The 27,276-nt window shown below is 44.7% G+C and overlaps 3 protein-coding genes across 5 annotated transcripts; 2 read left to right on the forward strand and 1 right to left on the reverse strand.

Moving 5' to 3' along the window:
- Positions 1–6,662: 6,662 nt before the first annotated feature.
- Positions 6,663–17,177, forward strand: BECN1 (beclin 1). 2 transcript variants are annotated; one of them, XM_024744595.1, is made up of 13 exons: positions 6,663–6,766; positions 7,077–7,205; positions 9,406–9,473; positions 10,583–10,641; positions 11,095–11,163; positions 11,314–11,404; positions 11,511–11,647; positions 11,808–12,002; positions 12,905–13,051; positions 14,322–14,471; positions 14,975–15,035; positions 15,486–15,628; positions 16,368–17,177. In XM_024744595.1, exons 2-13 carry the CDS (start codon positions 7,079–7,081, stop codon positions 16,534–16,536), a joined length of 1,416 nt encoding a protein of 471 aa, XP_024600363.1. In that variant the 5' UTR covers positions 6,663–6,766; positions 7,077–7,078; the 3' UTR covers positions 16,537–17,177. The 2 variants fall into 2 exon arrangements, with proteins under 2 accessions (XP_024600363.1, XP_024600373.1); XM_024744605.1 differs by lacking the exon at positions 11,095–11,163.
- A 559-nt stretch (positions 17,178–17,736) lies between these two features.
- CNTD1 (cyclin N-terminal domain containing 1) lies at positions 17,737–25,523 on the reverse strand. 2 transcript variants are annotated; one of them, XM_024744616.1, is made up of 7 exons: positions 25,214–25,523; positions 21,949–22,024; positions 21,531–21,699; positions 19,874–20,036; positions 19,245–19,389; positions 18,508–18,604; positions 17,737–17,950 (listed from the first exon to the last, which is right to left on the reverse strand). In XM_024744616.1, the coding sequence occupies exons 1-7, from the start codon at positions 25,380–25,382 to the stop codon at positions 17,756–17,758; spliced, it is 1,014 nt and encodes a 337-aa protein (XP_024600384.1). In that variant the 5' UTR covers positions 25,383–25,523; the 3' UTR covers positions 17,737–17,755. The 2 variants fall into 2 exon arrangements, with proteins under 2 accessions (XP_024600384.1, XP_024600391.1); XM_024744623.1 differs by having other exon boundaries at positions 17,871–17,950; positions 18,412–18,604.
- Positions 25,524–25,723: 200 nt separating this feature from the next.
- COA3 (cytochrome c oxidase assembly factor 3) lies at positions 25,724–26,864 on the forward strand. The gene is made up of 2 exons (XM_024744707.1): positions 25,724–25,976; positions 26,329–26,864. Exons 1-2 carry the CDS (start codon positions 25,763–25,765, stop codon positions 26,433–26,435), a joined length of 321 nt encoding a protein of 106 aa, XP_024600475.1. The 5' UTR covers positions 25,724–25,762; the 3' UTR covers positions 26,436–26,864.
- Positions 26,865–27,276: the final 412 nt, after the last annotated feature.

The raw sequence follows: 27,276 nt of genomic DNA on the forward strand, positions 1-27,276 counted from the left end.
TGCTGCCTGCTCCCTCTCTCGCTCGCCCTCCCGGCTTTCGCCGCTCACGCCGGAAGTTACGTCACAGACAACCGCCGGGATTTCGGCGAGGATGCGCACAAGCTCTGCGCAGCCGCGCTGAGGTTCGGCTCCGGACATTCTTATTTCCCGGCTCCTCTGCGCTCTACGGGTGAAATAAAAGGGAGTGCGGCCAAGGGTGGTTTAGTGAGATCTGAGGCTCAAAGAGACTCGGGGATTACTTGCTTCTCTGTTATCCCGGCACTCGCCTTCTCCGAAGGGACCTTCGGAGCCGCTACCGCCTCGAGCGGGGACCCGACCGACGACGCCGTCGCGCCCCAGTGACGCCGTCGCGCCTCGACCTGAGGAAGCCGACGGTCCCCGCACTGGGTTTGGGGCGTCTAGTCTGTGATATCTGCCGCCTCCTCCTCTTGGCCGGAGCTCTAGTGTTAGGCTGGAGCCTAACAGAAGACAAGTCCTGTTGAACCAGGCTTCCCAACCTTTCTCTGCCATGTAGCCACTTAATCTCATATACTTTCACCTCCGTGATCAACTGCCTGATGGATGGGCAAATTGATGTCTGGAGGCCGGTAGTGCTTGTCCAAGGCTACACAGTGTTTCCAGAAAATCCAAGACCAGAACTCAGATCTCCTAACTTCTAGGGCAATGCTGTATCCATTTTCCTCCTGGAAGGCAGAGTCTCTAACCCTTAATTCACCCACTCATGGTCTCTTAACATTGGTTATTTCGCTCTAAAATGGACTAGGCTCTGAGACAGCAGTGTCTCAGAGGCTAGAAATAATGTGTCACTTATGTAAGTTAAAATCTTCTAGCAGCCACATTAAAAAGTGAAACAGGTGAAATTAGTTTTAATCATATATTTAACCCAGTTTAACCAAATATTATCATTTCATCATGTAATCAATATAAAAAATATTAATGAGATCTTGTACATTCTTTTCTCATACCAAGTCTTTGAAATCCAGTATGAATTTTACACTTACTTGCACATCTCAGTTCAGAGGAACCACATTTGCAGTACTCAGTGACCATATGTGGTTAGTGGCTCCTGCATTGAACAGCACAGTTCTGGGAAATCAAAGGTAAACAAGACTCAAGTTCTCTGGTCTCCTGGGACTTAATACTTGGGAAAGACACCAGAAAGTAAACTGACAACATAATTGCAAAATCTGATAAATGTTAGGGGAAAAATGACTGACATAGAGAATGCCAGGGGTCTATTTTAGTTAAAATGGCCAAGAAAGGCCTCTCAGATGAAGTGACAGGCTAAAAGGGTTAGCTTGGGAAGAGTGAGGGGAAGAGCCTTCAAAGGTGTGGGTGCAGCACAAGGAAATGCCCTGGGGAAGGAAAGTGGTTGTCCAGTTGAAGAAATTTTTTTAAAGAGCATATTTATTTATTTATTTATTGGCTGCACTGCCACCAGGGATCAAACCCGTGACTCCTGCAGTGGAAGCGTGGAGTATTAACTTCTGGACCACCAGGGAAGTCTCCGTTGAAGAAATTGAAAGACTAGTTAGTTAGTTGGGGGTGGGAGTGGGCTGGGGAGGGTTGTTAGGAAACAATTTGGATTAAGTACAAAGGCAGGTCATCTGATTTACATTTTATCTTGAGCACACCTCTGTGTTAAGAGCAAGGGAGGGACTTCCCTGTGGCGCAGTGGTTGGGAATCCGCCTGCCAATGCAGGGGAGATGGGTTCAAGCCGTGGTCCAGGAAGATCCCACATGCCACGGAGCAACAAAGCCTGTGCGCCACAACTACTGAGGCTGCGCTCTAGAGCCCATGAGCCACAACTACAGGGCCCGCGTGCCTAGAGCCCATGCTCCCCAACAAGAGAAGCCACCGCAATTAGAAGCCTAGCGCACCGCAAAGAGGAGTGGCCCCTGCTCTTCGCAACTGGAGGAAGCCTGTGCGCAGCAACGAAGACCCAACGCAGCCAAAAATAAATAAATTTATTTAAAAAAAAAAAAAAAAAGAGCAAGGGAGGTGGTGGGAATACACAGTTAAATGAAGTGTGACTGACTATGGCCTCTGGAATCAGAGAAACCTGCCTTCAAATCCCACCTCAGCTCCTTACTAACTGTGATATTTTGGGAAAATTACTGGAATGCTGAGTCTCAGTTCCCTCGTCTGTAAAATGGAATTTCAATTATTATTAACAAATAGTATGCAATTTTGTAGGGCTGTTAAGAGTACTGGAAATCACATATATATAAAAGAGCTAGTACAGTGCCTGGGTACAAGGCAGGCACTAGATAAACAGCCATTATCAGACAAGCACCTGTTCATGCTCAGCATGAACTTGCCTCATGCTTACCTTAAACTATATAATTATTATCAGCCCCATTTTCAGACTCAAAGTTCTTCTCCACTTATTCAAGACCACATACAACATAGCCCATACTACCCATCTTGTGTATTAACATCTAACGGTTTTCCCCCTTTTCCCCCTGCTTTCTGTTACACTTGTCCCTAGTAACTTTTCAACTCTGATCTGGAACTTAACTTCAGGAATGCTTTCCCAAATTAACTACATCCTATTTTAAGTGTGCCATTACCCTGCATTTCTTTCAGAATTGATAACTTCAGCTTGAAAACTTAATGTGTTTCTGCTTGTTGAAATATGGCTCTGTTCTCAAATAATTGTATTTTGTCTTCTTCAAGTAGGGTTGTAAGAAGACAGATACACATTCCTTTTTTATTTCCCTTTCTCCTCCCTTATCCAAGTGTTTTATGTAATGTGCACTCATTTGTTTATTTATTCAGTGAACAATTGCTGAGGGCACCGCTGCATTTAACAAACTATTCATTCCTGGGTGCTTATGAATCAAACATGATCACTGATGACTGGTCTTATTTTAAATTCATGTCCACAACATCCAAATGGGTGCTCCTGGGAGTCTCAGGTGTTCCTTGGCCTGGAGACAACCATCTTCTCCCTGTGTCTCTTCACATGTCTTCCCTCTGTTCATGTCCACCTTTGTGTCCAAATTGCCCCTTATTATAAGGACAACCAGTCATACTGGATTAATGACTTAATGACCTCATTAACTTGATCATCTGCAAAGACCCTATTTCCAAACAAGGTCCCACTCACAGGTACTGGGGGTTAGGACTTCAACATCTCCTGGGAGAATGCAATTCAACTCATAACACCTACCATTATCTGAAATCACCTTATTCATTTGTTTACATGTTTATGGTCAAATTCTCTGCTCAAGAATATAAACTATTAGAGCAGTTCACCAGTGTATCCTCCCAGACCTAGACGAGTGACTGGCACATAGCAGGTCTTCAATAAATATTTGTTGAATCGATGACAATATGTTGATTATTCACAATCCCTCAGGCACGACACATACTGATTGTCATATATTCTCTAAGCAGCAGAGCACACGGAGAGTTTACTACGTGCCGGACATTGTTCTTTGTGCTTCATATTATTAGTTCATTTAATCATCACACTACCCTATGTGATGTACACTATTATTCTTATTTTAATCTTTTCTCTTTTTTTTGGCCGTGCCACGCAGCATGTGGGATCTTGGTTCCCCAACCAAGGATCAAACCCATGTCTCCTGAAGTGGAAGCATGGAGTCCTAACCACTGGACCACCAGGGAATTCCCTATTAATCTCATTTTACAAATATGAAAACAAGGTACAGAGTGGTTGAATAACTTGCTCAAGGTCAGGGTTGGTAAATGACAAAGACAGACTTCCAAACGCACAGTTGTCATCTCTATAGGCCCTACCTCTCCAGAAGCCCTTTACGTCTCCCCGCCTTTCTGAGATGGTGTTAGTGGCAGCCACACAGGAAGAAATGTAGGACTATGAATCCACCACACGAGGCCTAGGTGAAAATTCTTTGAGGATGATTCCACCCATCTCCTCTAGAGGGGGTCTCATGCTGAAAGATCCAAGAGGAATAAGGGTTGTAAAGACCATCTCTAATTAGCAATACCAGGAGAAAATCAATCTAGTCCCACATATTACATGTGATGCTAATTATAGGAGGATCGTACACATTTAATATATTAATAGGAAAGTCACTTCTGGAAGTGGGAACAACTTTCTAAGCAATATAAGTCATCAAGAAAAAAAGCAGATTTGAATTCATAAAGACATAAAACGTCTGCACATCTGGAAAACACCTTAGTTAAACAGACCATTCATACAAATTAATGAAACATACTGAGAAAAATACTAAGAACCTAATAGACAAACGAGCAAAGGACACAAACGAATTTCACAAAAGAGGAAAACCTTCACAAAAGGGTCAATATTTACAAGTAACCAATGATATATCAACTAAAATAACAAGGAAGTGCCATTTTTTTGCCCTCGTTCCTCAACTATATGATATCTAATACTGGCCAAGGCATCGTGAAATACGCTCTCTCATACATTACCGGAGGTAGAATATAATTATGTGCAACCACTTTGGAAAACGATTGCTAACGTTAATCAAGAGACCTGAAATAGCCAAACTCAGTAATCCCAGTTGTGAGGTTCTATCATTAGGAAACAGTAAGCTCTTCACTGCAGCATTATTGTAATCACCCAAACTGGAAGCAATGGAAATTTCCAGCAACTAAGAAACACATTAAGGTAGCGCATTTGATGCAGTGTGATGCAGTCACGAGAATGACAATTACAAAAACTGTATAGCAACATGGGAAAATATTTATTATATAATGTTAAAGTTTAAAAGCAGGATACAAAAACTGCATATAGATTACAAACATAAATACAACCTTGTTAAAATACACAGGGAAAAAAAAACATCATAATGGAAAACATAAAAATTATAGTGTGAAAAAAAAAAAAAAATTATAGTGTGGTGAGATTATGGGTAATTTCCTGACACTATTGCCCTAACTCCCTAACTTCCTGTATTGTTACATTTTTTTTCTGTAAAAAGTTTAATTTTGCTGTAAATGAATTATAGGCTTATTGATAAAAAAAAATCTAACAATACAAACTTGTATGAAGTAGAAGTCTGTCCCGTTGTTCAGTGAAGGACACTGCTTGCTGTACATCATTTCATATAACATAACATTTAACGTGTCATGTTATATACCACATATGTTACGTTGTTTTCTGTACAAATGGAATCGTATCATGTTTACTGCCTATAACTTTTCTTATGTCAATTGATAATCATCTCTTGCCTCAATTCATGCAAAACCTCCCAACTGGTCTCCCTGCTTCTACCCTTGCCCTCCTTCAGACCATTCTCAAAGTAGTCAAATGAACCAAGTAAAAAGCAAGTTACTTCATTCTTTCTAATGGTTGCATAGTATTCTGCTGATTGAACAATACCATAATTTATTTAAACAATCCCTATTACTGAAGGAAATTTAGCCGTGAACTTTCTTGTACATCTATATTTGATCACTTGCATATCTATGAGGACAATTCCTAGAAAGAAATTTTATGAATCAAAGACTATGAACATTAAAATTTTTGAAAGACATTCCCAAACTGACCTCCAAAAAGATTATGCTAGTTTACGCATGGAGTTCCCCAACTGCTCATCAACACTCGATGTTATCAACTGGTTCAGCCTTTATGATCTCATAAATGAGAAATGCTGCCTGACTTGTTTGATTTTCACTGACTTAAGTACAAGTAAAATGAAATACCTTTTAATTTTGTCAATCAACCATTTGTTTTTCTGTGAGCTTTTTCATATTCTTTGCCCATTTCATTACTGGCCTATCGGTATTTTTATTGATTGAATAGACTTCTGTATATTAAGAAAATTTACCTTCTTTCTTATGAGCTGCAACTATTTTCCATATTTTTCTTTCATAACATTTTTTTACAGTGTCTTTGATAGTTCAGAAAGTTTTAATTTTTGAGTACAATTCAGTATTTTCCTTTTCAGCTTCTGATTTTCATGTCATGCTTAGACAGACCTTCTCTACTTCAAGATTATAAAAAATATTCACTCATGCTTTCATCTAGTACCTTTAATCATTGTATTTTTGACACTGAAATTTGTGACTAACTTCAAAAAGTGAAGTAGAAGATTCAGCTCACCACCATTTACATGGCTCTTTGGCCCCACCCATCACTTATTAAGTAGTTTATTTCCCCACTGATTTGAAATACTAGCTTTATCACATACTAAGTCCCCCTGTATACTTGGTCTATTTTTGAACTCTAGTCTGTTCCACTGATATTCCTGCACCAAGACAAAAATGGTTTAGCTTTATAATTTCATAATACGTTTCAATATCTGAAGTGTTCGGCTTTCCCTAATTATAATTGAAATTTTAAAATCTAAAATGAAAAAATAAAGTTTACCTCCTCACTTTCCCCTCCAAGTGTGTCTACCACTCTCTAGGGCGCCCAGCTCTCCCAACGAGAAATTTTAAAAACTGACACAGCAGTGAATAATGAAAGTGGCTCCGCTCAGAAGTGACAAATCTGAAGAAAAGTCACTGCATTAAAATACGGGAGAGTGTCCTGACTCCCCCCCAACTCGGTCCTTCCACTTGCCCTCGCAACATCAGCCCGCCGGCCGACGCCTGCCGCAATTCCCAGTTCAGCCTCTAGAGGTGGCAGCCAGACGGAAGCGAGTGGACCGGGATTGACTCCCAGAGCAGCTGCAGCCGTCGTGACGTCACGTCCGGTCATGGCGGAAGTCCTCCGCTGGCCGATCGGGAAGTAGCTGAAGGCTGGGCGATGGCAGTGCCGGAGGCCCCGCGCCCGGACAGACCCGAGGCCACAGTGCCCCCGCGGTAGGCCGGACCAGGGTGGCGGGCTCCGGGTCCCGAGATGAAGAGCGTCGGGGGCTGAACCGCTACCTTAGAAGGGAACCTGGGAACCCTCATGGCCCCTATTGCAGACCCTCCCTGACTTTGAACTGTAAACTGCCTTTGCCGGGGCTACCCCGGAAGAAGGTCTGCCTGGTATCCTACCGCTCCTACAGGGAACGGTGCGGGCGGAGATTTTACCCTTTCACCATAATAGTAAGGCTGGTGGTAGCCCCGGGCCGGGGGTTCAAGGCCGCCGATTCTCTTTAACATCGGCTCCTTTCCACCGCCGCAGGGATGGAGGGGTCTAAGACATCCAGCAGCACCATGCAGGTGAGCTTCGTGTGTCAGCGCTGCAGCCAGCCCCTGAAACTGGACACGAGCTTCAAGATCCTGGACCGTGTCACCATCCAGGAGCTCACAGGTCAGCGAGACCCTTAGAAAGAGGGTGGTCAAGATCGTTGAAAGTGGGCAGCTTTGGAGATGAAGGTCTTAAAGACTGCACATAGCCTGCCACAGACACGCCTTGTGAGCCTCAGAAGTCGCGTAGTCTCTCTGGCTTCTTGTTTTCTTATCGAGAACATAGAATTTTGACACTGTGTGCTTCTGAGAGTTTTCTATAGCAAGGAAAGGTCCTTAGTTTTCTGCTTCTGTTGTTTCAGAGTAAAGGAATAGGTACATTTAAAAATAAACGGCAATTGTTGAGGACTTGCCATATACCAAGTGCATTACATGCATTACTTTTAACCCCTATGGAGTACTACAGTTATACTCGCCTATGGAGTAGTAGTAAAATTATCATTTTATCCATGAGGAATTGAGGCTTAGAGAGGTTAAGTGACTCACCCAGTGGCCAACAGCTGATAAGTAGAGGAACAGAGTCTCAAAGTCCCAAGAAGTGAGATGAAGCTAGAAAAAAAGAAAAGACTGAATAGACAGTTAAAATAAGCTCATGGGTCTAGAGTCAGCCTACTTAGATTTAAATCCTGTCATTTACTAGCTGAATGACTTTTTGCAAGTTACTTCACGTCTCTTGACCCTGGTCTCTTGGTTTTCTTTATCTGTAAAATGTAAAACAATCTCAAGGAAGTTGTAAGGATCAAATATGACAAAGACCATAAATACTTAAGAATATACTGGGGAAAAGTACTCAATAAATATTAACTATTATTATTAATACCTGATTTTTATTTTCTGAGGGGAATTATCTCTTTAATATATTTTAAACTTTATTATGAAAAATTTCAAACATGCAGTCAGGAGAATAGCATAGTGAACTCCCTTGTATCCATCATCCAGCTTCAACAATTAGCTACATCCTGCCATTCTTGTTTTCTCTATACCTCCATTCACCTCCCATCTCCACTCAATTACTTTGCTCTTTACTTCCTTTTTTTTAAGGTAAATTGTCATGAATTGACAATTTTTAATTGTCAAGTTTTTTGGGTTTTGGCCACGCCGTGCAGCATGTGGGATGTTAGTACCCCAACCAGGGCTGGAACCCGTGCCCACTGCAGTGGAAGTGCGGAGTCTTAACCACTGGACCACCAGGGAAGTCCCTAATTGTCAAGATTTATACATTACAAATCTTAGCTTTTTTTTTTTAGCTATGCCACGCAGCCTGTGGGATGTGGGATTTTAGTTCCCCAACCAGGGATTGAATCTGGGCCCTTGGCAGTGAGAGCACAGAGTCCTAACCACTGGACCGCCAGGAAATTCCCCTTAGCTGTATGTTTTTGACAGATGTATGCACTCGTGTAACTTAGATCTCCATTGTGATGTAGAAAGCTTTCATCTTCCCAGAAAGTTCTCTCATGTTCCTTCCCACTTATTCTGAGGGAAAGGGGATATTAACTTTTGTTATGGAAAACTTCAAAGTTTATGATGAAGCCCCGTGTACTCATCACTGAGCTTCAACAGTTATCCATACAGGAACTTCCCTGGTGGCTCAGTGGTTAAGGATCCACCTGCCAATGTAGGGAACACGGGTTCGAGCCCTGGTCTGGGCAGTCCCACATGCCACGGAGCGACAGCCCGTGCGCCACAACTACTGAGCCTGCGCTCTAGAGCCTGCGAACCACAACTGCTGAGCCCACGTGCAACAGCTACTGAAGCCCACGTGCCTAGAGCCCGTGCACCGCAACAAGAGAAGCCACTGCAATGAGAAGCCCGTGCGCCACAGCAAAGAATCGTCCCCGGTTGCCGCAACTAGAGAAAGCCCACACACAGCAACGAAGACCCAACACAGCCAAAAATTAATTAATTAAAAAAATTATCCATCCATATTTAACCATGTTTTCATCTATAGCCCCATCCATTCCCCTCCAACCCCAAATTATTTAGAAGCAAATCCGAAACATATAAATACCATAAATATTTTAGTAAGTATTTTTGAAAGGTAAGGTGTGTCTTTAAAGACATAATCGTACCATTATACTGGAAAAAATTTAACAATCCCTTAATCCGATTTAATGGGTGTAAGGGAAAAAAGACAACAGATTCTTCTTTGTATAAATTGTACTTTAAGAAAAAGGTGGAGGATATTTCTGATTCTTATACTGTCATACATGCTTCTGCTTTGAGAAGACTCTTTCTGAAAGCTTCGATATTTTCCTTGCTCTTAGCTCCATTACTTGCCACAGCCCAGGTGAAACCAGGAGAGACCCAGGAGGAAGAGGCTAACTCAGGAGAGGTATGAAAACACTGGAATGCGAAGTGGATTTCTGCAGGGCACTTGGTGCTCTTAGAGCCCCCAGATGTTTTGAATTTCTGGTTAACTTGAGACATTCTGCATGGCCAGGCCACTGTGGATCATTGGAGACACAGAAGTTGCACCTGAGGTCACAGGGTTGCTGAATGAGACATCCATTCAAAAATGTGAAGAGAGGGGCTTCCCTGGTGGCGCAGTGGTTGAGAGTCCGCCTGCCGATGCAGGGGACACGGGTTCGTGCCCCGGTCCGGGAGGATCCCACATGCCGCAGAGCGGCTGGGCCCGTGAGCCAGGGCCGCTGAGCCTGCGTGTCCGGAGCCTGTGCTCTGCAACGGGAGAGGCCACAACAGTGAGAGGCCTGCGTACCGCCAAAAAAAAAAAAAAAAATGTGAAGAGAGGCTCTTCTTTATTTGAAGTGGAATTATAAGCCATTATAGGTGGGAGATGGGATGACCTGGATGCACAGGTCATCCCAGGGCATTCCTGGTTCACCTGGTGTTGTCCTAGCTAATTATTAATATCCACTCCTCTCTAGTCTCAAAAGTATCTTGGTTTGGACATTGAATTGTGTGATTACACTAGCTAGAAAGGGTTGTCAGTGTTAGAGAATGTGTAATTTTTTTAAACGTGATAACATGAGTGATAATTGTCATTGTCAGAGATCAATGTCATAAGATTTTGATCACATATAAATTATATCAAAGTATGGAAAACATAAAGTATCTACTTTGTTCTATGCCATGGTAAACTTCATTGCAGTCTGCTCTGGCTTTTTCCTTGTGCCATGATTCAGGGCATTCTCTCCCCTACCGTGACTGGTAAATGCAAATATAACAGAGTATAACATAGTTAGGAAACGCTGTTCCCCACAAAAAATCAAATGGGACTTGGGGTTTGTCTGTACCAAGGGTCCTTTCTTAGTACAAGTATCCAAGGATTGGCTATATAACACCCATTTCTTAAGTCTCTGTGGTTTCTCAAGTCTTGTGGTTATCAGTCAAGGGTAAAGCCAAATAGTTCTGAGGCCACTGGGGAAACAGACTCCACCTCTAAGCTGCCAGGATTCTAATGCTCTCTTATTTCCTCCCCAGGAGCCATTTATTGAAACTCGCCAGGATGGTGTCTCTCGCAGATTCATCCCCCCAGCCAGGTGCCTACTACTCCTCAGCCCCCTGTTCCTTGCCAAAGGCCAGTAGAATTTTAATTAAACCCAGAATTGAGACCTGGAGCCAGGTGATGACGATGGATCATCACGTAGCCTTTTGGCTCTTCCAGAAAAGACATATTCCCTTATACCTGGCCCATCACTCTCCAGTGCTGATGGAGTTTTTCCTGTAGCCGTTCACACAGTGGGAAGGGACAATATCTCTCATGATGAGGAACTGAGAGAAGTTGAGAGCGTGATTGACTAATAAAAGAGGTGGGCCCTTGAAAAGTTTTAAGATAGCAAATGTTGTTAGATGTTCAGGTTCTTAGTTATTGATGCACGTGAAGGTGGCTGGCAAGGGGTAGTAATATTAAGAAATGGCCTTTCCTGATTCTCCTTCCTTTTCTACTATAGACACACACATATCAGTTTTTGATGCCCCGTCTCCCCCCTTAGTCCGTCCAGGCCAACCTTCGTGCTGAATGTCCCTGTGGAAGACCAGCATGGCCTTCCCTTGGGAGAGAGGTACCCTTGGGAGGTCAGTCGGGCTAGGAGTGGGTATGTGCCTTGAGGCCCCTCAGCCGGTGCTTGAGAGTCTCTGCCACTGGTACTGCAGTAGGTGGAGGAGGCCTCTCTGCTCCCTCATGTGGCCCGTGGGCGGGGGGCTGTCTGCAGGATGATGTCTACAGAAAGTGCCAACAGCTTCACTCTGATCGGGGAGGCATCCGACGGCGGCACCATGGAGAACCTCAGCCGAAGGCTGAAGGCAAGTCTGCCTCATGCTGCTGTCAGGCAGTGGGCCTGGCTGGTAGAGGGGGTGTCTGGGCAGGTAGCATGGGGTAGGCCCTACCCTGACTCTCCCACACTTCCAGGTCACTGGGGACCTTTTCGACATCATGTCAGGCCAGACAGATGTGGATCACCCACTGTGTGAGGAATGCACAGATACTCTTTTAGACCAGCTGGACACTCAGCTCAACGTCACTGAAAACGAGTGTCAGAACTACAAGTGAGTACCTCCAGAGCCTGGGCCCGGGAATGGAGCTCTGAATCTTAGAGCTCTCACTGCTCTGGGGCTGCGTGGCCCTTACCCAAGGGCTGTGCTTCACTCAGATAAAAGGAATAACAGGTTCCCTCTGGTAAGCATTCCCTGCCTGTGTCCTTGGCAGACGCTGCTTGGAAATCTTAGAGCAAATGAATGAAGATGACAGCGAGCAGCTCCAGATGGAGCTAAAGGAGCTGGCATTAGAGGAGGAGAGGCTGATCCAAGAGCTGGAAGATGTGGAAAAGAACCGTCAGATAGTGGCAGAAAATCTCGAGAAGGTCCAGGCTGAGGCTGAGAGGTTGGATCAGGAGGAAGCTCAGTGAGTGATCACCCTGTTCTTCTATCTTCCTGTCCTCAAGGCTCCAGAAGTGGAAGTGGCTTCCAGCTGAATGTGTCTGATTAGTTTGTAAACAGCAGTGAGCTGTCATTCAGCAGCATGTCTGCTCTGGATCCTGTATATTGTTTCCAGGCCCTGTTTCTAGAGGTTGGTGGGGAGGATTACGTATGAAGGGTCAGCATGATTAAGTGGCACAAGCGTTGGTTAAATAGAGAGCCGAGAACCAGGCCTCTAGGCACAGCTCTGTCCTGTAGGGGCCTGGGCTCATTTGGGTGAGTCAGCCACTGAACCCGGCCTCCTCCTCTGGAAAGATGAGCCTGTTGGCCTCCGTTCTTTTCCAGCTGAAAAATTTCATTGGTGCTCTTGACCTGAGAGAACCCTCTGTCTAGTGGAGGAGACAGTGTCCACAGTAACTACGGATGGGGAAGTGAAAGACATTGAACAAAGTTAATTTTTTCATGGGATAGTGTAACAAGTTCCATTAGAAATGATGTATACTAACCATTTAAAAGTCAATAAGGATGTAGAGGTGAAGTGATAGACGCGCAATTATGGCCAATTCGGGGAAGAAACCACCATTGACTAACTCACTTTGTTTCTGGACTGGAAAAGATCAGAAATCCAAGAGGTGTCTGGTCCTGGTTTGGGAGAGTCCTGTTTTCCTCCCCGTTTTCCATATGGGCAGCTGGAATTTGAGACATTTCTGTCCCTCCCAGGCAAAACATGTAGGGCAAGTATGTTCCTTTGAGTGGGATATTTGCCAAATGTAAAAGATGCTGTAACTAGAAGTGACCATAATCACTAGAAGAAATCATTAAGGGGGGTGGTGGGAGAGAAATTTTAGCCCCCAAACAGCCTTTAATGGTCACCTTGGCTGTTCACAGGTATCAAAGGGAATATAGTGAATTTAAACGACAACAGCTAGAACTGGATGATGAGCTGAAGAGTGTAGAAAACCAGATGCGTTATGCCCAGATGCAGCTGGACAAGCTGAAGAAAACCAACGTCTTTAACGCAACCTTCCACATTTGGTAATGAGGGTTGGAGGGTGAGGAGCGTCTGGGAAGCACCACAACCTGGACGTTAGCTGCTGGCCGCTACCCCAGGGTGCCCACCTCCCACGGAATGGGGGTCTGTGTCATTTTCACCCCATCTAGGTTTCTTTCACTCCTTGTGATGGGATAGGCACAATCAGGGGATTGGAATTCTAGAGCTTGGTGACTTCCATTCTTCCAAGGAAAGGGAAAGATTGGAGCTCTCCAGCTACGTGAAAATCTGGTCATCTGCCTGGTGCTGATTTCTTGCCCCCCGGGGTCATTTGTTTATTCATTGATTTGACATTTTATCCATTTCAAATGGTATCTTTTGAGCATCTACTGTGTGGTGACACTGTGCTAAGCACTAGGAAGGCAACAGCAAGCAATATACATTTTGCTTGGGCGAGATGGCTCGGTAACAGGCACTTGTAATACAGTGGGGTCACGGTGAACCCTGGGTGCTGTGAGAACACATAAGGGCACTTTACCCAATTTGAGGAGGCTGCATGGAACGATTCCCCCAGAGGAAGTTGATGTTTAAGCTGAGATGTGGAGTCTAAGTCTGCAGAGGAGGGGGGTTGTTCCTGGCAGAGAGAACATCACGTGCAAAGAAACAGAGGAAAGTGGGAGTGGTAACCTCCAGCTGAACTGAACGGAGCTTATTGTGACTGGAGATTGAGGGTGAAGCAGAGAATGACAGGATATGAAACTGGAGCGTTACCAATTCCTAAAGGATCTTGTAGGCCTCATTAAGGATATGGACTTTGTCCAAAAGGCAGTGGGAGCCACTGAAGCATTTTAGTCAGGAAAGTGACATAAGTACAGTTGCATTTCTGCATGATGGCTCTACCTGTAATGTGAGAAATGACTTGGGGTAAGAGGGCAAGACTGTTGGTAAGGAAACCTGCCAGTAGGAATCTAAACAGGAGAGGGTAGAGTCGTAGCATTGAGTCTGAAGAGAAGTGGACAGATTTAAAAGGTTTAGGAGGTAGAATCAACAGAGCTTGGTGGTGTGGGGGGGAAGGGAGCTGAGAGAGAGAGAGCATTCAAGGGTGATGCCCAGGTTTCTACTTTGGCGTCTGGGCAGCAGGGAGAAAGATGACTCACGTTTTAGACATGTATTTAAAGTACCAAGTAGGACTTGGGTATATGAATCTGGAGATAAGGAGAGAGATTTATGGCAGGTTTTAGGTGAGAGCAGGAAATTTCGGAATTTGCTAAGTCTTAAATTCTATCTGTATTTTTCCCTGCCCTTCTTCTGTAGGCACAGTGGACAGTTTGGCACAATCAATAACTTCAGACTGGGTCGCCTGCCCAGTGTTCCCGTGGAATGGAATGAGATTAACGCTGCTTGGGGCCAGACAGTGTTGCTGCTCCATGCCCTGGCCAATAAGATGGGTCTGAAATTTCAGAGGTAAGAAATGTAGTCCTTTCTTGAGTGTGGTGTGTCTGTGATATAATCTGTATCTCCTACCTGGTACTCTTGTCCACTATGGCAAGAGCCCTTGCTCCCAACGAACTGGGAGTATTCTGTCCATGGAGACTGTCTGCTTCTGGTTTTCCCCTCACCACGGTCCCTTTCCAATGATTGAGCAGTCCTTGAACTGCACGACCACAGCAGTGGTCCCCAACTTCCTGTCTCCATAACCTAGTGTTCCTAAAGCTGTTTTTCAGTTTTTGTTTCTAAATCTAAACCAGGACATACATTCATAAAAGGCCCCCAGATAATTATCTAATAAATGTAGTTTGTTTGGGAAACAAAACCTTTTAAACATGGAGCCCGTGGGGAGGTGAGAGAGGAGTGGAAATAATAATAGAGGTTCTTGGGTAGCTGAAGACTGAAAATCACTGGGTTATAACATCCCAGTAATCACTTTAGGAGTCCTATTTCCATCTCTGTCTGCATCTCCATTTTAGGTATCGACTTGTTCCCTATGGAAACCATTCGTATCTGGAGTCTCTGACAGACAAATCTAAGGTACCCAGGAAGGTCCATTTTCACTGGAATACAGAATCCTTTTACCTTCTAACGAAATGGTTTAGTTTTGATAATGGCATTATTTAGCTTCTTTCTTAGACTGAGATATCTCATGTTGAGCCAATGTCTGGTTCAGTGTCCTGTCTAGTTCAGGATTAGCTCTTTGGGGCCTGTAAAGAAAATTAAATTTTTACAGTTTGTTGAGAAGGGATATGGGCAGATCAGAGCAGAATATGTGCACCAGGACGGGGAAGGCATCACTGTGCGGTAGATGTTTAATACATTTCCACTGATGGTGAAACAGTTTTAGGTGCATTGTTATTTGCCCAAGGTTACTGTTGCCAGTGGAATACAGACATAACATGACTTGAGAGATGGATGGGATTGGGAACAATCTCCGGTAACCTGTGTTAGGGCCACAGCTATAGCCAGTTCTCTTTTCTCGGGCAGGAGCTGCCATTGTACTGTTCTGGGGGGCTGCGGTTTTTCTGGGACAACAAGTTTGACCATGCAATGGTGGCTTTCCTGGACTGTGTGCAGCAGTTCAAAGAAGAGGTTGAGAAAGGCGAGACACGTTTTTGTCTTCCTTACAGGTCAGTATCCCCCGGTGCTGAATGAACCTAGAGTAGGACCAGAGTGAGCAGAATTGAAGGGACAGTAGAGTGGAGGCAAAACTAGTACATATAGTGGGAAAGCAGAAAATGGAGTAAGATCACATTGACACTGATGGGCAGAGACTGATCCAACACTGCAAACAGGACAGAATGTAACCACCTGGTCCCTGGAGAAAAAGAATGTTGACTTAGATGGTGTGGGGGATTTTCTTGCTGCAGAGCTCAAGCCTGCTCTCCAGTTTCAGGGAGGTTTTTCCCTTACACCCTTGGAAATATACAGGAATGCTTCCTTTGATCAAATTTTGGAGGAGCCCAGAGATGGATGGACACCTCAGTTAACACAGTAAGGCTGAGCTGCTTCCATCACCCCAAAACAAAGCATTTCTTTTCTTCTGCCTCCCTTCTCTCCCCATAAGTGAGGAATGCCTAGGAAAACAGTGAGGAGTACTGTAACCGTCACTTACCCTCTGCTCCAGGCTTCTCATCTGTTTGGGTGTGTGTCTTGTCCCTGTACTCCGCAATGACAATGAGGCTCTTGTGACAGCCTTCCTGATATTGGGCTTTCAAGCAAATCCAAAATACACTACCATTCCTTGCCAAGAGTTCTTTAGTAGATAAAATGACGTGAATGGTCCCATGATCAAGTCCCTGCCCATTTGCCTGAACTGACTTAACTCGGATCTCAGTTACTAATGAGTTCTGCTGTGTTCATTTGCAGGATGGATGTGGAGAAAGGCAAGATTGAAGACACAGGAGGCAGCGGTGGCTCCTATTCCATCAAAACCCAGTTTAACTCTGAGGAACAGTGGACAAAAGCTCTCAAGTTCATGCTGACGAATCTTAAGTGGGGTCTTGCTTGGGTATCCTCACAGTTTTATAACAAATGACTTGCTTTTTTCCTTAGGGGTTTGTTTGCCTTAAAGGCTTTAAATTTTGTTTTGTTTGCAAAAAAAAAAAAAAAAGTGTTAAATTAAATTCGGGTACTATTAAACAGCACCTGTTTACAATACCAAAAAAGAAAAAAAAAATCCACAAAAGCCACTTTATTTTAAAACATAACAGATACTTTCCAGAGCTACAACATGCCATGTATAGCAACTGGCCTTTATCACAGTTTTGACTCTTAACCCCATGCCTTCCTTTCCCTTTGTCCCCGCAAAACAACTAATTTAAGTTTGCTTTTTTTTTTTTAAACTGAGTTGAATTGAGATTGATGTGTTTTCACTGGATTTTATCTCTCTCAACTTCCTGCACTTAGAATATGAAATAGAAACCTTTGTCTCCACTGAGACTACAAGATGTGTGAGATGCACAGTTGGATAACGTGAGAAAATGACACGTAAGCTTTGGTCACCATGTGATGTGATCAGAAGCTTGAAATTTAACACTTCTCACTTGGTTCTAGTACTGAATGCCTGCTCTGCTCTGTGTTAGAGATATGAAAATGTGTTTGATACTGTTTGAGACCTTATGGAGAGATTTAATTATTTGTAATAAAAGATTTACTGCAGTCTGATAACTGCCCGGAGGTGCACTGTTGGGTTTTTCTTTAACTAGAATAGAGTACTTTGTATTCTGGGAGAATCGAGTTCAAGTGCAGGTATGTGGAAAGTCTGCTGAAACATGTTTAGAGATGGGTGTTTTTTAAAAAGACTCTAATGAAAAGTAGACAGCTGTAGAGAAAGCCCTATTTGTGTAGCTCTCAGTAACAGAACAGAGATATTTAACTTTAAGGGGAAATAAAGGCTACCTCCTTGATGCTCAGTCAAGGTCACCCAGATGGTCTCAGTTTTTGAGCCCCTGGTTAATACTAATCTCCATGTCTGATGTTCTCCCTTAATGAACAGTTAAAGGAAAGCCATAAATATCTTGTTAAACAAAAATAAACGAATTTCACTCATATTCTAATATCTTGTCCCAGCTCTTGGACATTTTCAGTCTGGTACAACGAAAAGGACACGCTTATTCACCTTAACTCTTTCTCTGGTGCAGAAAAATAAGCATCAAGTTGGAATATAAAACACAGCTCAGAAGATACTTGGAACTTCTGTACGCTGAGTATGAAAGTAAGGAAAGGGAGAGATGAGTGCAGTGACAGAAGGCTGTTTACTTTGGGCGGATTCCGCCTGCCTCATGTGTTGGAGAAGTCGCAGCCCTCAGTGCTCCGGCCACCAGGTGGGGTGGAACAGTCCGCTGTCGACCTGGAGTGCTGGCTCCCACGCTGTGAGTCAGGATTGCATAAGAGAGTTCAGCAATGCTCTCCAAGGCAATGCCAGTGATGCTTTGCAAATGCCCCACAACCTTCAGAAACAGAGACAGATTTCTCATTACTAAATAAACATGTGTTAGTGCACAGACACATTGCTGGGGCTGTTTTCTCAAGCCAAATGTAAATTTTTTCATTTCTCTGAGCTTACAGAGAAGATTAAATCCAGATCCCAGCGTTTGCCAATGGCCAAATTGCACTAGGATACCTTTGCCCTGATAGTGTTAGCATGGAAAGTTTCTGGTAGACATTTCCCTCTGCTGGAGATAAGTTTTGTGAAATATGAGAGGGATATTTGGGTCTTGACATTTTTTCTATTTGGGAGGATACACTTACTGGACTTTAACATAGTAGCAGATTATCATCATAATGGGAAATGAACAAGCTGAACTTGGGCCTCCATTTCCAATTTCATAAGAGGAAAACTGGAGAACATTTTTCAGTCCCACCATAGTTTTTTCCCTCCCAAATCCTGCTCATTCATCCTAATCCTTACCTTTTATAGCTTGTCTTCTGTTTTCCTTTAACTGAGGGGAGAATGCTTTCTATTAAATGAATTCTGACCATGCTGGTCCTGCTCAGTGGTGCATACCTGGCTCCAACACTCATGGTTTTGGATGAAAGCACTTGCTGCAATGATTCCTACTGCCAACAGCATGAAGTCTTCCTTCACGGAAATAAACTTTTCCCTAAGTGATTAAAACCATATTAATTTTGAAGCTAGAATGACACTTGATCTTCCAAATCCTAGGGTTATGGGACTTCAACTATGAGTTGTTTATGTTGATCATGGAATTTTTATAGATGGAAAGAAATGGTCAAATAATAGCTAATTGATTCCCTCTTCCAACCTCCCCCAACTCAACGGATTAAAACATGAGCCTCCTGTCTGAATGGCTTACGGACCTTTAGTTGTTCCGTCTGTCTCCCTAACAATGTAACTGTGAGGCTTTTTACCAGTCTGACTGTACAGTAATCAAACACTTTTGTCCAAGTTGCAACCCTGTGACTGGCTTTTTTTCCTAAGTGGCTATAAAAGCAGTTCAGTAATCTCAAATTATAAGCAGCTATAAAAGAAGAGCTAGGAATGAATGTATGTTAATTACTAGAAGTCATTTAAGTGTTAAAAGTAAAAGCCTTTAGGGTTTTGCTGACCGGGCTCAGTCATCCAACCAAACAACGTATTGGATGTTAATTAGATCGAGATAACCCATGCAGGTTATCTGTGGACCGGGTGCCTTGCTAGGTAAATTCCATTTCCCAGGTTCTTGTGGTATGTTACTGACTCCCTGTTTCTGGAAGGAGCCTACAATAAAGGAGTTGCCTTACCCTTGCAGCTGACTGGGTGTGGAGTTCTCGATTGAAGCCCTCAGCAGGCTCTCATATACAGGTTCATGGAGAAGATAGACTAGGTCGAGTAGGGTCAGGCAGGTTGCATACAGCTGTGTGGCTGGCACCAAACAGCCATTGTATCCTAGGTGGAGTATGCGCATGGTAAAGAGCATTAGGTACCTCTGCTCTGATCATAATCTCAGTTGTCATGTGACACAAAGCTGTTGAGCTGCTAATGTGCTTCCTGGTTGCTATGTTCTACTGTAAGAAACCTCTGTAGCTGGAGGTCGATGTTAAAGGACAAAGGGAGAGGTAGAAAAATCTCCAGCTACAGTATATATACACCTGGAGCGTATTTGTTCCCCTCTCACCTCGTGCCTCTCCACAAAGTCAACTCTTTGATGCTACAATAAGAGAGTGCTTAATGAGGCCAAATAGAAGCCAGGTGCCGAGACTGGTGTTTGTCTCCCTGACAAGTACTAGAGGAAACTACTTTCCTGTCAGTGCGCGCTTCCTGCTGTTCCTCATTGGCAGGTTCTGCCCACTGCCCTCAAACCCCTAGGCACATTTTTACTGCCTTCTATGGAAGACTCCAACCCACATGCCCGACACACTTAATAAAGTACCTAAAACCTCCAAGAGCATCTCCACGTATGCCAGGGGAGTAGGCAGATTGATTTGGAAGTTCAGGGACTTCAAAACATCAAGCTCTGACTCCAGCAGTTCTTCTTTAGTGTGTAGATACCCTAGAGCCTGGAGGAAATTCAGGACTGTAACATTGCTGATTATCTGAGCAAAGAAAACCAAAATAGAGTGAAAGGGAGAGCAGGGTGTCAGAATAGAGGTCATACATCTTGGCATAGTAAACAAAGCCCTTCACAATCCAGCCCATGCCTTTATCTCATCTTCTCTCTTGGTAATTCCCCCTTACACTCTACACTTGTCATACAGAATTACTTGCACTCCCCAAACCCACATGCTGTCCAAGCCTCTACACATGCTCTTTCCTGTATCTGGATCTCCCTCCTCACCCCCAACACCCCCGCTGCTCTCCTTACCTCTTCTCCCTCTTTCCTTAGGATCCACCCATCTCCCCCACCCTCCCCTTCAAGAAGTCATTTTCTCTATTGGTTAAAGTGCAAGTACCAGGGACTTCCCTGGTGGCGCAGTGGTTGAGAATCTGCTTTCCAATGTAGGGGACGTGGGTTGGATCCCTGGTAGGGAACTAGGTCCCACATGCATGTGGCAACTAAGAGTTCGTATGCCACAACTAAGGAGCTGGTGAGCCGCAACTAAGGAGCCCACCTGCCACAACTAACTAAGACCCAGCACAACCAAAATTAAAAAGTGCATTACCAAAAATCCTACAGCTAACGTCACTTGCAATGGTGAAATATTGAACGCTTTCTCCCTAAGATTGTGAAAAAGCAAAGATGTCTGCCCTCACCATTTGTATTCAACTTATACTAGAGGGTACAGGCAGTGAAACATTCTTGGATAACAATAATGCATTACTGTAAGTTAATAGAAGAAAAGAGTTATTAAAAATGTTTGATTAATCTCAAAGAAAGGCAGAACTGAGAGAAGCTTATCTCTAGATGGGAGTGGAGACAGAGGTTAACAACAGGTGGAAGATAATGAATAAATGTTCTGTTGTTTGTTCCCCTAAGAAGTCATTTTCTCTAAATACACTTCCTCGACTCTCCAAGGCTGATTAGGTCTATTCAGAGCCCTCTGTATTTACACTAATCAGAACACTTGCTCACATTATTAGCCTGTGTGTCTTCTCCCATCAGGTAATAAATTCCTTGAGAGCACAAACAATATTTTTACTCTTGTAGCCATGGCACCTAGTGCAGCATCTGGCCATAGAAGACAATAACTATTTGTTGAATAAATGATACTATACAGACATCTCACAGTGATGTGGAAACATTTTAGCCTTTATAAATGTAATAGGTTGCCTCTAATACTAATAGGTATGTTGGCAATTCAGGCACCTTAACTGTCCTTGAGTCCAAGGGGAGGAAAGGTGACCTGTATGAATGATGGCATCCGTCCAACAATTATACTTTGGGAACAGAACTTCAGACTATTTAGTAACTGCTTCTGTGTGACCCGTGTGTGTGTGTTTAGGAGGTATGCTTAGGAAGCATAATTACACTCTGGAATTTCTGCATGAGTAGTATCACCTAGCCTAGGAGTGGGTTTCTCAAAGCCACCTTTGGATGAGCTGGTTTCTGTCTAACACTCAGGTGCCCATGCGCAACCCCAGCTCCTTACTTTGTAGTGGAAGGAAAGTTTGCTTGCCAGCTGAACACATGACACAAGACGCAGGATAAACTTGTTGAAAAGCCGCTCTTTCAGAGCCCTCCAATTCTGAGGCCCTGTCTTCTCTCTCAGCTGGATTGTGGCTTGCCTGCAGATGTTCTCTGCCTGCTTAACCATAAACCTATAAAGAAGGGAAAGGGGAAAGGAAACAATCCACACTCAGACTAAATGGAGTTTGTGCTTCAAACCGTGTTACATCTTATCCTCTCCAATATCAATCGCTGGCTAAAAAATTTTACATTTGCAAGAAAAAGAGGGTGCAAACCAGGTCTCACGGTAAGGGGCAACTAGCATTTTTTTTTTAAAGGTCTGGGTACATTAGGCATTCTGAGAGGTACCCCTCACAAAGGCCTTATGCTCAGGGCTTTACCTTTCTAGGATTTCTACAGCCTGGTAGCTCACGGATTTCTCCAGACACCATTGTTCAGACAGGAGAAAAACAAACTCTGCCAAAACAGGAAAGAAGAGCTTAATTCACAAGGTGCAACCAAAACGACTCTGTGAACTCTTGGCGTCGTGTAAAAGCCATGATGGGGCCCAGGGAAGAGGGTCAGGAGGTGAGAAAGATGAGACGGAAACAACCCAAGCTGAACCTGTTTCCCTTTGTTGCCAATAGGCAAATGAGAGGCATGAAAAGGAGGCTGACTGCGTGCAAAAACAAAGGCTTACTGAGCCCCCTCAGGGCCCCTTGAGCCTTCCTATGGGTCTCAGCTGATAAAAGGCTTGGCCAGCTACACACAAACAAACCAGCTGGTCTAGTTGGCCTTTACACCATGCTGGGAACCTCCAGCTTCAAGAGAGATTTTGGATGGATAAAAACCCTAACCCCTATATTCTGTTTTCAGTGGAATGTTGATAGGAACAGAAAGGTCCCTCCTGGAGCTTTGATATTCTTTATAACACTGTTTGTTTAGTAACCACCCACTGGAGAACTCCCATTGCTTTACAAACACAATTCACCTTACAGCTGGACACCACTTCTCCACCACCAGTTTGTTGGGTGTATCTGTGGTGGCTAAGCCTCTCCCCAGGAGCAAGCTTGTTACTCTGAAGTGGCTTGTTTGGAAGCAACATCCCCTAAATCAGGGAACATAGCCCAACTTGGGTGGGGGAAGTCATTGGGAAGGTGGGAAGGGTAAGATACCTTGGCAAGATTTTAGGCTGCCTGTGTTTCTCTTTGAAAGAACAGCCCCAGATAGAATTCTATTTAGTTAGCAATATCATTAGAGGGTGGAAACAAGGATAAACGTTCGTTCTCAAAGCTCCTGCAGAACTAGGAACTTTTAGCATTGATCAGCAACGAATTACATATAGTCAAATTTCCATTACCATATGTCGTCAGAGAAAATGTGACTTAGAGGAAAAACAATCTATAAAAGTTAAGCTAGCACAAGACAGTTTAACAATCTACTTGACACAGGTTACACATAGCTACAAGTGCAAAACCTTATCATTACAGAGGCCAAAGCTCTGCTAACAGTGTCCAATGAACAAGATAATTAGTTTAAGCAAGTAAGCAAAGTATCCTAGAACACATAATGTGTGTTATTAGCCAGTCCTTTTATTTGCTGGAACTTCGGTTTTATTTCTTTGTTTTCCTGTGTGTGTGTGTGTATAGTTGTTTGGTTTTATTTTGTTTTTGATCTGAATCATCTGGGCAATTGTTTCTATTTTCCATTTTAATTTGCCAAGAAAACAGTTTTGGTTAGGTGGGATGGATGAGGGTTACACCTCTCTCCTGCTACTGGCTCCACCTCCGTACAAACATACTCAGATCTATTAACTAAAAGACCCTCCCCTTCTATTCTCTTAAGCTAGGGCTCTATCTCTCTAGCTTCCATGACTGTGAAATTCCTTGAAAGCCTAGCTTACACCTGCTGCTTCCACTTCATCATTCACTCCCTAATGTTCTGCAATTTGGCTTCTACTTTTTACAGCCTGCTGAAATGATTGTCTCAAAGGTCAGAAAATACATCCAAATTGTTAAATATCATGGCCCTCTGCAATCGTCATTCCTGGTGTTCATATCCGTGAAGTATCTGAAATTGCTGACCATGAAACTCTCCTCTTGCTTCCAAACGTTTCTAGGTTCTGTTCCTAACTCCCCAACCATTCCATCTATTTCCTTCATGACTCTTCCTCCTACTCCACTTTCCTGAACACAAAATGTCTCCCAAGGAACTGTACTAGACCCGCTTCTCTTCTCTCCCTCTAGGAGCTCATCCTGTACCACAGTTTCAACAGTATCATTTTGGAGAGAACTCCCAAACCCTTATCTCTAGTTTGACCTCTCTTCTTACTCTTTAAACAACCTGCTAGAAACCTTCCTCTAGATGTCCCACAAGTACTTGAAACTCAGTAGATCCCAAACCAAAGCTATTTTCTTTCCCAAACAAGTCACATTTCCTCCCATTTTATTTATTTTAATGTATGTGTGTGTTTCTCTTAATGGCACCACTATATTTCTAGGCTCAACCCTTTGGCATAGTCATCTTCGCCTTCTTCACTCCTTAAAATTCATCCATTGCAGAACCCTAGATTTTACCTCTGAAATGTTTTTAATCCATCCTCCCTTGTCATTCCCTCTGCCCTATCACCTAAAAAACTACTCATGAAGACTCCACTGGTCTTCCTACCTCCCATCTCTCTCTACTCCAGTCCATCCTTTACATCACAGCCAAAATAATTTTTTCTGAGGCAAAAGTTACAGTTATATCACTCCCATATGGAAAAAAAAAAAAAAGACAAAAACAAAAACCCTCAGTGCCTTCTTGTTTTCCTATTAAGTCAGGTATAAACTCCTCACTTTGGCATTCAAAGTTCCACGTGAAACGTCTCCAAACCACTTTCTGGTCTGGATTTCAACTACTCTTCCACAGGCTCTGGCCAACCTGGATGACATGGTACCCACATTCACCCAAAATGTCCCTATTTCCATAGCTTGACTCATGTTATCCCCTTTTAGTAGAACCATGGTCCCGGGAGTTCCCTGGTGGTCTAGTGGTTAGGATTCGGCGCTTTCACTGCGGAGGCCTGGGTTCAGTCCCTGGGTCGGGAACTCCCACAAGCCGCCCGGCAAGGCCAAAAAAAAAAAGAGAAAGAGATACGGTAAAAAGGAAGGAAAGAAGGAAGGATGGGAGGAAGACGGTCCATACCCACCACCTTCACCAGCCAAAATGTTGTCCTTCCTTCAGGGTCTACCTCAAATGCCACGATGCCTGGAGGACTCCTTAATTCATCCTACCCCCACCTCACTCCATCTCTCCTTTCAATCCCCATAAAAGCGTGTTTTACCTGGTATGTCACTTATCGAACCATACTTGTACCTAGTCATTTGCAGATTTGTCCTAATATCCTCCAAAGATTATATACATGGTTTGAAAGCGGGGCCTAGCTCTCTCGTTCATCTTTCTAACCCAGGAAGCAGGGAGAATTAGTACCCTATACGTGTTGAAATCAAGGGTAGGGTGCTGGTGAGTACCAGCGTACCCCCACTGTACCCCCAGCGCCTGGCAAAGAGTAGGTACTAACGAAACTTATTTGAATGAATAAGGGACACTGAATCTCAAGGTCGGTGCCTCAAAGAGCGGTGCCCCAGCCTCCCATAAGCCCAGCTCCCCGGACTACATCCCCACCCACGATCCGGGTCTCCCTGAAGCTGCCCATCCGGCCCGCAGCCTCCTGCACGGCTTGCTCATTCTGCTGGGCCAAGTGGAGCAGAGCGTCTTCGATTGTCTCTGTGGCAACAGCTCCAAACTGAAAGTCACTGAGAGAGGCCAATCTTGGCCTCACGGGTCGGTCCATTTTCAGAACCTTGTTTGTTGCCCCGGACGTCTCACTGGATCCGTCCCCCTTAGCTTCCCTTCAGAGTCTTCTGCCACACCCTGGACTCTTCGTCCCCTTCCGTGTGCTTGTCCTCCTGGCCTCAAGTCTGAGGAAAGCTCGTTTCCCAGCACAGCCTCGAGCCTTTCACAGCCTTTTCCAGCCCCAACGGACGCGGACCCTTCAGCCAATCGGAAAGCACGGCCTCTTCTCGCCTGCCCCGCCCTTTCCCTTGGGCCGGGAGCCGCACTCTTTGTGAAAGGAAATGCGGACTACATCTCCCAGCGTTCCCTGCGGCGGCCATGGACTGCTATTCCCAGCAAGTCCCGCGCCCCGGGAACTGCGGAGGGCGGAGCGGCAACATGGCGGCGCCGGGAGCTGGAGACCCTCTGGATGCTAAGAGCGGAAAGGGCCCCCTGGCTCAGCGCATCGACCCGACGCGGGAGAAACTGACTCCTGCGCAACTACAATTCATGCGGCAGGTGCAGCTCGCCCAGTGGCAGAAGATGCTGCCACAGCGGCGGACCCGGAACATCGTGACCGGCCTGGGCATTGGGGCCCTGGTGTTAGCAATTTGTATCCGTCTGGACTGTAGACTCAGGAAGACCGCATTTGGGGGCAGGAGAAAGGCAGCAGAGGCGTGTAGGAGGGCAATGTGGGGGTGGCAGAAAGAGCCCGAGCTGTGAACGTCTTGGCTACTTGTAACGCTGAGCCAAGCTGTTAAGTGTACCTTACTTTGTCATTTTAAAGGTGCTCTTTTAATATAATTTATTAATGATAACGGAATCAGGGTCAGGGCTCAGAAGAGCAGAGGGCAGAAGATCGAATCACTGATTTGGGAGGATGAGAGATCAACAAGGGTGGTTGAGCAAGTCTGGGAAAAGGGAATGTGCATTTTCCACGTGGTTTCCTGAACCCACCTCCCCAGATGGTTACACCTTATACTCCGTGTCCCAGGAGCGTTTCCTGGATGAGCTAGAAGATGAGGCCAAAGCTGCTCGAGCCCGAGCTCAGGAAAGGGCATCAGGACACTGATCCAGACGGGCATCCTGCATCTCCAACCTGCTGGAGTCCCTTCACATGATGGATGATGCCCCACGACCCTGTAGAAATGGAAGCCTGCTCACAGCATTGCTTTCCTTCTTACTAACTTTGGACGATGATAGAGCCCAAGTAACCACGGGTTTGTGCATTTGGCCATTGTCAAGGGAACATGCCCACCTCGCACTCACTGTGTGGCCACTGACTCCTTTTCCTAGTTTGTTTCCTTGTTTGAGGTGTCTGACCTTGGCTTTTCCCAAGCTTTCTGACTTTGTGGTTTATCCCCTTCAGGGTCTGGCTGGGAGGGTGGAGGACAAGAAGTGGGCTCTTAGTGGGGGTGAGGGTGGCAGCTCTGTGCAGTGTTGGAGCCTAAAATGGGAGAAATGGGGTCAGGTTGAGAACAATAAACTGAGTCATCTCTCTCGGAGTCCAGTGAGTGTGTTGGGGCTGACACTTCATGCTGGAACGCTCCACAGGCAGTAGCTGCAGCTGTGGCATGGCCCCAGGGAGCCGTAAATGTTTAACTAGAATTGCTTTTTCCATGAGATCTTTCCACCTGATTTAAGGGAGAGATCGTGGTGGGTCACTGGGCTGTTTGAGACTGAACCAGGTCTTGGGGGGAAGGAAGGTCACTCACTCTTCTGTCCTCTACCCTGAGGAACACACTACTCCAACTTTACTGCCTTTTCCCATCGAGAGAGAGGGAGGGAGAGAGAGAGAGAGAGAGAGATGAAGGATGAGGTCCAAGCAGCTTTCATTCTTTTGACTTCCACTGGGGCCTGCTTGTGTAGGCCTAAGGTGGGGTCTGGGTGGACTCTTAGCTTGGTCAGGTGGA

The sequence above is a fragment of the Neophocaena asiaeorientalis genome, unplaced genomic scaffold, assembly GCF_003031525.2.
Source record: "Neophocaena asiaeorientalis asiaeorientalis breed wild unplaced genomic scaffold, Neophocaena_asiaeorientalis_V1.1 scaffold1, whole genome shotgun sequence".
NCBI lineage: Eukaryota > Metazoa > Chordata > Mammalia > Artiodactyla > Phocoenidae > Neophocaena > Neophocaena asiaeorientalis.